This window comes from Thunnus albacares, chromosome 5 (assembly GCF_914725855.1).
Source record: "Thunnus albacares chromosome 5, fThuAlb1.1, whole genome shotgun sequence".
NCBI lineage: Eukaryota > Metazoa > Chordata > Actinopteri > Scombriformes > Scombridae > Thunnus > Thunnus albacares.
In genome coordinates this window covers 13,355,604-13,367,952 of record NC_058110.1, presented here as the reverse complement: position 1 = coordinate 13,367,952, position 12,349 = coordinate 13,355,604, and the positions used below count along the sequence as shown (strand labels likewise).

The 12,349-nt window shown below is 39.0% G+C and overlaps 1 protein-coding gene across 2 annotated transcripts; it reads right to left on the bottom strand.

Moving 5' to 3' along the window:
• Positions 1-311: 311 nt before the first annotated feature.
• Positions 312-10,770, bottom strand: emc1 (ER membrane protein complex subunit 1). 2 transcript variants are annotated; one of them, XM_044351564.1, is made up of 23 exons: positions 10,514-10,770; positions 9,812-9,939; positions 9,631-9,696; positions 9,448-9,541; positions 9,209-9,337; positions 8,138-8,264; positions 7,871-8,020; positions 7,598-7,765; positions 7,102-7,173; positions 6,694-6,792; positions 6,364-6,460; positions 5,663-5,779; positions 5,335-5,343; positions 4,733-4,932; positions 4,366-4,515; positions 3,901-4,062; positions 3,529-3,648; positions 3,215-3,352; positions 2,309-2,482; positions 1,890-2,100; positions 1,614-1,698; positions 1,396-1,525; positions 312-1,287 (listed from the first exon to the last, which is right to left on the bottom strand). In XM_044351564.1, exons 1-23 carry the CDS (start codon positions 10,753-10,755, stop codon positions 1,108-1,110), a joined length of 3,048 nt encoding a protein of 1,015 aa, XP_044207499.1. In that variant the 5' UTR covers positions 10,756-10,770; the 3' UTR covers positions 312-1,107. The 2 variants fall into 2 exon arrangements, with proteins under 2 accessions (XP_044207499.1, XP_044207500.1); XM_044351565.1 differs by lacking the exon at positions 5,335-5,343.
• Positions 10,771-12,349: the final 1,579 nt, after the last annotated feature.

Genomic DNA, 12,349 nt, shown 5'->3' with positions numbered 1-12,349 from the left:
GCACTTAAATTTTTGCCATTATTATTGTGTTATACGTCTTTGAAGAAAACCATAATTAATAAGCAGCAGGGTCTGCTGATGTACAAATATTCCTGTAACTGCTATGATATAAAACACACTGTAACGCAGACAAGATTACATGTGTACGTTTAAGTGCTGATTTTAATGCTTTATATTGATTAGTCAAGATATATAATGTGTGCTTGAAAGATGCCAGATATATTTCTAACCATAATTATGTATTATGGAGACTACAAAGAGTTCATTTTTGTCTCTGAAAGTTTTGGAAAACAGAAACAAAACACTTAAACTGGAGTTCTGAGACAATTTTTTAATGGAGCATTAACGGTAGCTGATAGTGCTCACAAACATCTGAGCTGCAGGATGACTGATGTACATAAACAAGGGCTACTGTTGGTCATTTTCCTTCATGAAGTGTGTGATGGTGAAGACATCATGACAGTGCTTTTGGTGGGAGCATCTTCAGGAAAGCAAATAACCGTTTCTTGCCCGTGCTACATTATCTCCTCACACTTCATATTCACAGTTCATTTGCCATCAAACCGAATGGCATTTGGGTATCATGGTGATTCAGCAGGCTAAAAGTACAAACCATTCGACTGAGGTATTGTACTAAGTCATGCTCACGTGTGTTGCATGTCTTCTGTCTCTGGTTTCTCTGACTGACCTCAACATTTATTATCATTCTCATTCAGAACAGTCTAATGACGCAGAAATGTGACAAAATTAATCTTAGTAAAAACTAATTTCCAAACTCCATTTACTAAATTCAAGTCGTTTCAGTGATTTGTAATTAGTTATGTTTTAAACATTTAATCAAAATGACATGGCACAAAAAACAATTATCCTACTATGAAATTATTCCTTGTGCTTGCAAAATAAGTTATAAAATAAACACATAAAACCTTTTCTAACCCCTCCTTTCACCCCCACCCCGCCGTCCCCGCACCCCTGCAGTTCCTTATGGGCCTTATTGAACTTTGACCTGTGTTCTTCTACAGGCTCGGCCTCAGCGGTCTCATCTCCTCGGGCTGAGGTCCTTTGTGCAGCCTCGGGGCTGTCAGAGATGGGATTTTGACGATCACTTTACCGCCAGGCCCGGTTGAGCAGTTTGACTTCTGCCAGGCGTTTGCTGATCATGGTGGCGAAGAACAGGGCGAAGAGGACGCTACTGATCAGCATGTAGTCGTAGTCGTCTTTCAGTACGTCAAACTGCTTTGAGGGATAGACGCGTGTCTGGTAGATGTCAAGACCATATGCCACCACCTACAAGGAAATAAGTAACACTGTCATTAAATCTCTGTATAAAAGAGCCGATAGTATAGAATAATAAAGTATATAGTATGTTTGTCAGTACTGTGAAGGCAGACTCACCAGGCAGGTCGACTCCAGGCCAGAGGGGGCAGTGTAAATTCCTCGCACTCTTGATACAGTTTGATTGTAGTTGATGAACCACTCTGTTCGGATCAGCAACTCTGGTGCGTATGGTATCAGATTCTCTTCCCTGGAGATCAAGTTAACAGGTTACATAGAAAGATAAGGGAAAAAAAACAACCAATTAATAGTTTTAAACCAAGTCTGACTGGACTTACCGGCTTTGCTCAGATACTATTTCTGGCCTCCGAGGGTCAAGGAACATTTTGGGCAATGACAAAATTCCTCCTGATGGCAAGCCAACTGTGACAAAGAAAACCCAAGAAACATGTTAAAAAGAGGCCACTTGTCACCAAGCAGTGCTGAAAAGACCTTTTTGTTTGCGAGAAAATGTGAATTACTCTTAAATGTCTGAAGGTAAACAATAAAAGACATTTTGGCTGGCAGTAATACACGTCACTACACCCAAAAGAATAGACCTCTGTGAAACTTACTGAGCAGATGGCGGCTGGTGATGCCCTTCTCAGTCAGGGTGGCCTCCATGGTAGAAATGGCGGAGGGGAAAATATAAGACTGCTGCAGCACCTGGGGAGCATGTGGTCGATCCAGAGAGCTGAACACAGTGCTGTTGTAGAGCTCCATTCCTTCATACAGCTCAATCACAGAGAACTCGTTCCTGCGAGACTTGGTGCTCCAGTATTCGTACTGCAGAGTCAAACACACGTTCAATAGTGAGATCACAACACCCTCAAGGCATCACCTGAGTTCCCTTTCAAAGTCTGGGTCTTAATGTGTTCAGTGTTCTATTACAGTGTGGGTGCTAAGTCACCGTCCTCTCACAGTAACCAAGCAAAAAGCATCAAAACAATAAAGGATCCAAGAGTGAGAATATGTAGGTGTCAATAATACTCACCACCACCCAGTTTTCAGAGTGCACAACATGCACCGGTCCTCTGGTCTTTCTCTGAACAGCCTCATGGATAATGCGACCAGTTACGCCATCAATCAGCAGGATCCCGACAAAGCTGCGCTCCTGATGCAAGTCTGTGCTCTCAGTCACCACCGCCAGAAGATTGGGGTTCAGGTACTGTAAGAAATGAAATAAAAACACAATTTGGCATCTAAATCAAAAGGTGAAAAACACATATTTTGTTAATGGTCAATAATTTGCACAATTTCTCAGCCACTAATTAAAAACACTTGTATTCTGGCTGAGGACTACAATGAATCCAATAACAGAGTTGCTGCTGTATAACAAGATAATAAATTTGATCATTTACATCCATATTTGCCTTGCAAATTTCAGTGTGCAGACTACTTCCCCTTTTTCCTTTGAATGCCGTTTTTGTCCTGCACCTGTACCCAAGTGTGGCTGGGCACTATCCACATTTTTTTTTGCTTAAAACTATGATGGAAAAAAATTTGCACTGGCAGCAGCAGAGCCTAAAATACAACAAAAATAATTTAGATCACCAAAAATATAAGCGAGGACTACAGTAAGGACTGTGAGAGTCCTTGTAGAAAGAAGCAGTGTTTATTCTATTCAGAGTGAGTCGTGGAGCCGGTTTATGATTCACTGGGGAAACAGTGACACGAGGTACAGTATTTATTGGAAAGATGAGTTTTCAGTCCACACAAGAAAACGGGGAGTAACTCTCGCTTTCTGATCAAAGAAGGAAAGAGAGAAAGAGAGAGAAGAGTCGAGGCCGGAACCAAAGTCACAAATAAGAACAATGATATAATTCAGCTGATATAATATCTAAACTTTCTCATCACATTTCTCACAGCTGTAATAAGGTTTTAGGCAAAGTTAATGTACCTTATAGAGGACACTACGGTCTCCCATGACTCTGCCCTGAGAGTGCACATGCTCATTGGGCCTTTTCCCTTTGACGGAGACAATCCTCTGCACCTCTGTCGGGATGACAACCTCCCAGATCAGCTCGGTCGACAAATCCTGAGAACACACAAACATCCGGATTTATTCTTTTTTTCCAAATCAGTCATGTGTTATTTAATCATAAAGCATCAACCCTGAAAGGTTGCCAGCTCGACAAACATTTCTAAAAATTTCTGTGGGGTCCTGATGTGCAAAGAACCTTGAAATAATGCAGCGAAAGAAGCTTCACTTGCCGTTCGTAGCCTGTAGCCGGACAGTCTTCCCTGGCTGGAGTCAACAAGATAAAAGAATATGGATGAGGCCATCTCCTGGAGTTGCTGTAATACATTCTTTGTAGAGGGAAAGGCAGACACCTGCGGAAAAATAAGTCGGATACAATTTTAACAAACCGTTTGAAGCCAATATTTCTCACCCAAAAAGAAGAATACCACTACAGTTAAATACTATAGTTATAAAATGTTTGTACTGTTTTGTACTAGTGTCCAGTAGAGTCGAGTGTTAGTCTGATGTGTATGAATTCAGAGAGAAAAAATTTTTGGACACAATGTACTGAATGTGTAATGGTTAATGCAGAATGTTGATCTGGTTTACAGCTTGCCACTGACCTTGTACTGGTCATCAATGAGAAGTAAGACCTTAGCATAATCCTGGTCCATGAGCGGCAGCATGAGTGACTGCAGTATTGGCTGAGGCAGAGCGGGTGGGGTGATGTGACTTTTCTTTCCAAAGATGGGGTTAAACACATGAAGCGTGGCCAGGCCTGTGTCCTGATGAAAAAAAAAAGAACAAAAAGGAAAACAAATATTGAGCCATCACCACAATGAGAAGACATGTTCAGTAAAACCCAGTAGTGATGTCGTCTTTTTAGACCCTCAGCAGTTGGTCTGTTGATGTCACACTACAGTAATTTTCACAATCGCTGGTTTTGCTTGATTTACACTTACAGCCCGGCCCATAAGATAATGAAATTGACCAACATGAAGCCCTTTAAGTCAGGGATTGTGCAATATGGCCTTTATACCCTCCCTTTTAAGAGGTACACAAAGCTCAGAGCCCTTGTTATTGGATACCTTGTCTTTGATGAGCAGTGTGCACTGTGGGGGATGAGGAAAGTGTGCAGTCGTCCGTTGCACCATTAGTTTGAATGCTGCATTAGGTGGGATGTTGTCCAAGTAGTGCCTCCATAAAATACTGCCGGTCTTGCTGTCAATCCCAAAGAGCTTAACAGGAAAAAAAAAAGAAAAAAGAAAAGGCTGAGTGCAGGTTTTGAGAGGCCTAATGGAGTCTATTTATTAATGTTTAATTTTACTTCAGGCCTGCATAGTCTTAGACAAAATAAACAGAATCTAGTTAGACCACAAGTGTGCCGCACAGCTCGCCTCTCCTCAAACTACCAAACAGTAACCAATTGAAAAGTGGGAAGCTTTAGTCTCGTACCTTGCCAGATGCCGTAACCATAACCATCATCTTCTGCAAGTTGAACTCGTCTCTGGACAGGTTCTCAATGGTCACGTCGTTTTTAACTTGGCTGCGAGGTTTCCGCGCATCATAGAACAGCTTCCAGAGGTGGGAGATCCAGGCCTGCAGCAAGATGAGCTGAGAGGAGAGCCTCTTCAGCACCATGGACATCAGGCCGTCTAGACATATCACGGCGAGAACACAGATGGTGTTTAATGGCTTTCAATTCATATTTAAGGATTAAATGACCTTTCTCAGAGTGGATCTCGGCAAATCGCATGTGTGCCTTATAACATTAATAGACTCTATAGATTACTTTATGTAAAAATCTAGAATACTTATTTAGCAGCACATTTGTCACATAATTAATAAAACTGTGCAAGAAACAAGAAGACAGGAGCAAATTAGTCTTTGTAGAAATATTATATGACTGATTCTAAAAGTGAAATCTAGAGCTGGGAGAGGTTGATGAAAAGACGGGTACAGTGGATGTTTCGAGGGATTTTCCAAACGACAGGAGACCCTAACCTTAAGACTCAAGCGATCAGGTTTTATTGAAGAAGAGCAGAGAAGTGTGTTACCTTGAATGGCTGAATCCAAGCGCAGCAATAAAAGTGGGACAAGACAAAAGAAAGTGAAGCTAATGCGACAAAGTGGTTCATGGCCTCAATACATCTTTTTTAACTGTTGCAACCTCAACAATAATAATAATAAAAAAAAAACTTAGATTTTGTTGATTAAGCTTGACTCTTAGATTAGAAAGTGGACAGCTGTCTGTGTTTTGAGGACATGCAGGAGAATTTGAGAACTTCTAACAGACTGCAAACTGAAAACAATCAAAGTAATACTGAATGATATCGAAACTTTAGAGAAAGAAAATCTAGACGGGATTCCTGGTTTGACATTTACCGGCCTTTTTGCCAAACTCTCCCTCCAGCTCTGCCTGCGTTCCTGTGAGGGGCAGATCCACCATTTCCATTGTCACCACATCTGACAGGGCTTCCTCTCTTGTCCACATTACACGCCCTGGAAAACAAGACTCATTATTGTTCTGTAATCATTCATTCCACTTTCCACACCCTGTTACAGTATGCAGTTTGCGTTGATGCTTGTCATGAACTGAATGAATGAATTACCTCCCCCCCCCCGCAATGCTTGTGGAAAGGACAAGATTATGTGTACACTATGAAAACTGAGAGCAGTGGTCAGACTTTGGCAGCCTTTATGATGATTAAGTGGTGGGATATACTCAAATGTTACCATGAGGCAAAGCGTGGCTCACTAGCCTCTGCATTTTGGAGAGATGTACTGGATCTCGACAGTGAACACAATGGGGGTTGGAATCATCCCATGAATCATGAATCACATACATAATAATATTATGGTCCAGACATTAACGTAGTTGTGGGATCTGGTTGAATTAAATTCCTTAAAAAAAAAAAAAGGCCTGCTCATTTTGTCTGTTATTTTATTACTTTGAGAAGGATTTTAAAATGTTCTGACTTTGGCGCCCCTCAGTGGCCGGTGACCCCAGATAACATTAAGCAGCGCAGACTGGCGGAGTCTTTCACACATTAAAAACCAAAACTTCCTGTTTTTGCGTTCCATACCTGGCTGTTGTATGAAAGTGAGAGTGTGGTCTTCTGTCTGCACCATGACCCTGTAGCCAACAGAGTCATCTTTCTTCAGGAATGATTGTACATACAGCTGAAAGACAGAATAAAAATGACTTGGATTGCGTAATATTATAAAAAGACAACAACGCATGTATGAAAAGCATTGTTAATATCCTAATAGTAATAATACAAGGATTTGACAGTGATTTGACCAGCCACAGAGCCAACATGCTGTAGAATCATTAGGAAGAAATTGAACAGCAAACTGTGCAAAATTGGGAAATTCGGCCTTCCAGTCAGTACAATATTCCTGTTTTCACTCACCTTCTCTGGTTTCCCACCATTAGGATCCATATTAAAAATCAGGGTTGTGTCTAGAAGTCGGCGCCCAGTTTCTGCACTGAAGAGGTTAAGACTGCAAGCCTAAAGGAAGAAAACAGACAATCATATATTTCACAATGCCTCAAAACATCTTAAATACAATTCAGACTATTTAAAGTATACCTTGTAGCATTATTTCCAAAGGGCACAGGCGCATATAAAGCCTGATAAAGAAATGTTTCTTGGCTTGAGTGTAACACATTTGATCTCTTCATTGAACTCAACATGTGGATAACAGGAGACAACCGAGACTGTACTAAACCAGCTGGTACACACTGTGAGAACGCAATGGCAAAACAACACACATACTTAACAAATCTGACCAATCTGTGCAATTTCACATCAACTTACAGTTTTATTCTTGGGTGACATGATAGCAGCGACAGTCTTCTCTCCAGTGGTTGAAAATGAAGTCAACATGGCCTAAGAATCAAGACAAACATGCCATTTTACAATTTCTGAAATCATTACACTGAGATTTGCTAGTTTTAAGTGAAAACTATAATGATTTTTGGAAAAAAAAATCCTGGGCTTAAAATATTACAACTTAAGAAAAATTGTGAATTTTGCCTTATTCATAAAGGGCAAATTTCACAATATTTTCTTGCCTGTAAAGTTCCTTCTGTTGATGTTACCCACTCATCTTCCCATGACGGTCAAATATTTGAGTAGCCAAATTACATTTTAGGCTTACAACTGAAGCCTTTATCCAAGGGTGACTTAAAGATACAATAATTGCAATACTGGAATATGCTAACATTTTAAAAGGAAACATAAGAAACAAGAAGTGGTCTGGATTTAAACTGTCAGATCATCTTAATCATACAGAAGTGCAACAGCCACTTACAGGCTTGAAATCCCTCAGTGTGACTATCTGACCCTCGTTGAGCTGGAGAAGCACGTGGTGTTCGGGTCCAAGCTGAAGGAAGAACTCTGACAGTGGATGCCGGGCTGGATTGGGCTGAGTGGAAACCAGCACTGGATGGAAGCCTGGTGTGACTTCAAGTCCCAGTGACTAGGAAAACACAAGTGGTAGAACAATGTAAAAACCGGCAAAGCATTTAAAGAAGGAGAAGAATCAGTGTAAAGAGAGAGATTTTTTTCTGATTTTGGAGGATACCTGCAGGGGGATTTGGGTCATCTGTGACTGTGTGTGCAAGTCAAGCGTGTAGAGGGATAGAGTTGCAGAGTCCACACACGTCAACATCCCCTGGCCGACCACTGCACAGCTGGCCTGTATGTTGGACAGCCATGGAGCTTCGACTGAGATCTGAATAGAACAACACAAGCAAAGAAGTCAGAAATATGACCAACCAAGGCGTTGATTTACTTATATAAATATATTCAACAAAGCACCTATGTTCTTGTCACTATGAATCAGAATTACCTGCTTGATTATCTCTCCATCCTCCACACTGTAAGTAACAATTGCGATGTGGGAATGAGGAACAACTCCCAGTACATACACTTCACCATTTCCACCAGAATACACAGTCTGGTAATCCACTGTTTCACTGTAAAGACAAAAAAGACACACAGTTATATTGTAATTTTTATAATGTCAACCTTGACCTCAATGTGTGCTTTTATGTCCCAAACATTTCTGCTGCTTCATACAGGTAGTGCTTGAATTCATATTTGGTATGCACACTGGACATATCCATTCATTCTTTTTTTAGAGGTGCAAAGATTAGTCCATTAATCAGTCAAAAGAAATTAATACTGTTTTGATAATAGATTACTCATTTAAGTCATCTTTCAAGCATAAATGCCAAACATCTGAAGGGTTCCAGGTTCTCAAATGTGATAATTTGCTGCTTTTCTTGGTCTGATATGATGGTACATTGATTATTTTTATATTTTAGTGTTGCAGCCCTACATTTTTTAATTGATTTTTCTGTATGTCACTTGAACATGTGTATAAAACAGATATTCTCTAATTGTTCATAATCTATTCTTTTATCATAAATATTATCAATATTTGCATACCTTTACTTCAAATGCATTGCTATCATTCCCCCAAAATATATCGCACCAAGTCATTAAAAGGAACCACTACCAGCATCTTGTAATATAGATGGTATTTTTTACAGAGGCATTCAAGCTGACAAAATACTTAATTTCAGGGTAGACATTGTTAATAAAGACAAGACTAATATTAACAGTATATAAAAAAGTATAGCATTCAATGTAGCAATATAATGTTTATTTGTATATACTGTATATATTTTTTTAATTTAGTCTTTCTCTTATCATTCTCTTCTTCCTTTTCTCTCTCCTTTACTTCTTCTTCTTTTTTTTTTTTTTACAATTGTAAATATCTATTTCATAATATAGTTGGATCTAGAACTTGAAGAAGCCAAATTTCACTGCCTTCAATGTTGCTATCTGCTGTGTTGCTGTGCATGTAACAATAAAAGCTCTTGACTGCTGATCCAGTGACATTATGGCCACTTACCTTTCTGGAAGATTCTCTATCCATTTTTGGTGACCATTAGAAAGATAATGGAGAGAGATGGCAGTTTTCTTCAAAACAGCCACGTGTTTCACTGTGTCTTGCTGTCCAACTAAACATGCTGCCTGGAAGCTAAAACGTATGACAAAAGCAGTTTTTGATCAGTTTCATTTTCATTTCAATGTTTGGTCAAAATAAGGACAATTACGAATGTAACCACCGCCAGTCAAGACAGTAATCACCTGCCAGAGTCAAGCACAATCTCCCAGTTCAAACCACCAACATTCATGTCCCAGGAACGCAGAAGGCGACCGTTACCAACCACCAGCACCGCATCTAGGACGCAAAAACATTTTCATGAATTATCTGCATTCAGTAAATGAACTATAAAGCTCTGTAACCTCAACTGAAATGACAAAAATCACCTTGTCCATGTTGCAGAAGAGCGTCAATGTTTCCCTCTGGCCCAGTCTTATCCACATGTCGCCAGACTGTAACAGACATTGTATAAGCAGTCATTTAAGAACAAGCTACGTCAACTAATGGAGAAATTGTATATTTGGACCAGTAGGACTGCCTATTATGACAGACTAACACATTACTTACAAAGTTCTCCAGTCCTGGTATTAAGGGCGGCAAAAACGTTCTTATCAGTTCCCACAATCACCTTTTTGGATGATTGCAAATGTGTGTCAAAGTGGGCAAAGCGAACCTTGCCTACATATTGCTGCCTCCTGTGAATCACAAAGTGAACAAGGTGAGAGGGAGTCAACAAGATAGTTTATGGGATCAGATCCCAGTGTTATAACACACACAGTTCAAATGTAAAAAGGAAATATTGGTGGACGTCACACTGGTTAGTAACAAGATGGTTACAATCCTTTCCAAATGCTTAGAAATACATTTAAAGTCTCCTTCCACTCAAAAGTATGTTTTTCTTCTTCTGTTTTCTTTTTTGTGTGTAAAAACCACATCAGACACACATTATTATTCAAAGTAGAGTATTTTATATACATTTTAAACATGTTAAATGAAATACATTTACTGCAGCTCATTGAGCTTACTAGACCCTTTGTTTCATCGCTGGCAAACTCGGCAACCTGACGAAAACTATCAGATGTAACTTCTTGCATTTTTAATTAAGAATATATATAATAATTTGACCTTTTCTCACACATAAAGACTGGGTTAGCTCAAACACACCGGGTCGCAGCAAGGAGCTGTGACAGGTGTTAGCATTAGCATCTCCACATTAAAACATGGGTCTAACTAGCTTACATGTTTTATCGTTCGCTAGTTTCCTCTTACCAGTCAAATTTTCCGACTTGATCCTCAAACACGGCCTCGACAGTGCTCAATAAAACTATACATTTCAGCAACAACAAAATTAGCTTTGCCATTGCAGCAGTGGCTATGGCTTCCTCTTCAAGGGAAGGAGGAAGTCGGAAGTTGTCGAGCTTCCTCTTTGTGTTGTGACAGATGAGTGTCGCCCCCTGCAGGTGAGGAAGACACACGGCTTCGATAAATGTCCTGCAATGGTGGTGCAGCATGAAGAATGGACTTAAAACAGACAAAAACCTGAATGAAAACTTGTTTTTTTTACGCATGATCGAGGCTGTGTGGAGAGAAAAATGCAGATCACATCCATGTTTTCTGAGATGTATGAAAATGAGAAAATACTGGGATCATGTTTGGGTACAGTTGAAAGATCCAAGATTCGAGAGTTTCTTTCAAACTTATTCACTGATTTTACCCAGCCAAGATATGTTTTCTTTAGGAACAACATGTGTATCTTTATCAACAGCCAAACTGATAAAAATGTTATATCATTTTGGGAACATGTACTGTTTGGAATACTAGAAGATAACTCTAAACTGAATTACCAGCTAAATATTAGCTTTCAATTTTATTGGCTAAATTTCATATTCATAAAGAAAATTTACAGTTAAAAGCTGAAATTCTTGGTACACTGATTCAATCTGATTTTCCTCTAATCCAAAGGCTGTAAAAGCTGTGAATGCCTGTTTTTGTTTAAAATCTCTATGTGAAGTGTAGCTCCCCCGAGCTCAGTTTGTTTGTTTGTTTGTTTTCCTCTGCAAACTGTAAAAGTGGAAATTTAGTATTTCATTGGAAATAGATGAAATATTTTCCAACCTAATTCACTACTTAGTACTTACTTAATACTAAGTAGTAATCTTTAATTAAAGCATAGAGTTTCAAAAATTATGTGTATAGAAATGATTTCATAATATTTGAAGTGAAAAACAGACAAGCGTCAACACATATGTCCAAAAGGAAGCCCTCCCAGAGGTTATAAATTCAGTGATGAGTATCCAGTTAAATTTGACTCTTTCTTCCCATCCAAAACACTATTTGCTGTCACAGATCGCAGTGATAAATTAGATTGGACTTTTTGCTGGGTTGCTGGGATTGAACAAAGTCCTGTTGCTATTGTAAAGATGATGCAATAACTTGATGAAAGACCTTTAAATTTAAGGCAGCAAAGAATGTTATGTACTATAATGAACTCTTATATAGGATTCAAGGATTCAAGGAGCTTTATTGTCATCTCACTACAGTTACATTTATACTTTCAGTATCAAATGCTTCCTATGAAGAAATGAAATTATGTTTCCCGGGCTTGATGTATTAAAACTTTAGAGGAATTAAAATTAAGGTTTAAAAAATAGAAAGAAAAATAATACAATATAAAGAATCTAGTGTGCAAGGTTGAACATATATATAGCCTATTATGTTGGACCAGTACTGATCCAGTACGCATTGCAGTCAACAAAGTCTCACCACTGATGGGATAACAGCCAAGACTGTTTGGCTCTTATCCCAAGATAAGATGAGATAACAGTGATGAGATATTACCCCAAATTTCACTGGAATCTGTCCAATCTGCTTCATACACACATGCTATTTATTTACAAAAATGTTAAAAGAGCCATGATTCTACAAATTTTCTTCTATAATCAAAAATAAAGCAACATGTCATTTTTTTGTTTACCATTTATTATTCATCTCATCACTCTTCACTTCTTTGCACTATTTGTATCCTGTTTACAGTTCACGTGTTTATATAGTGTTGTTGTTATTCTGTGTGTAAGTACATTGAGAGCCACTAATCTAATCTAGTCT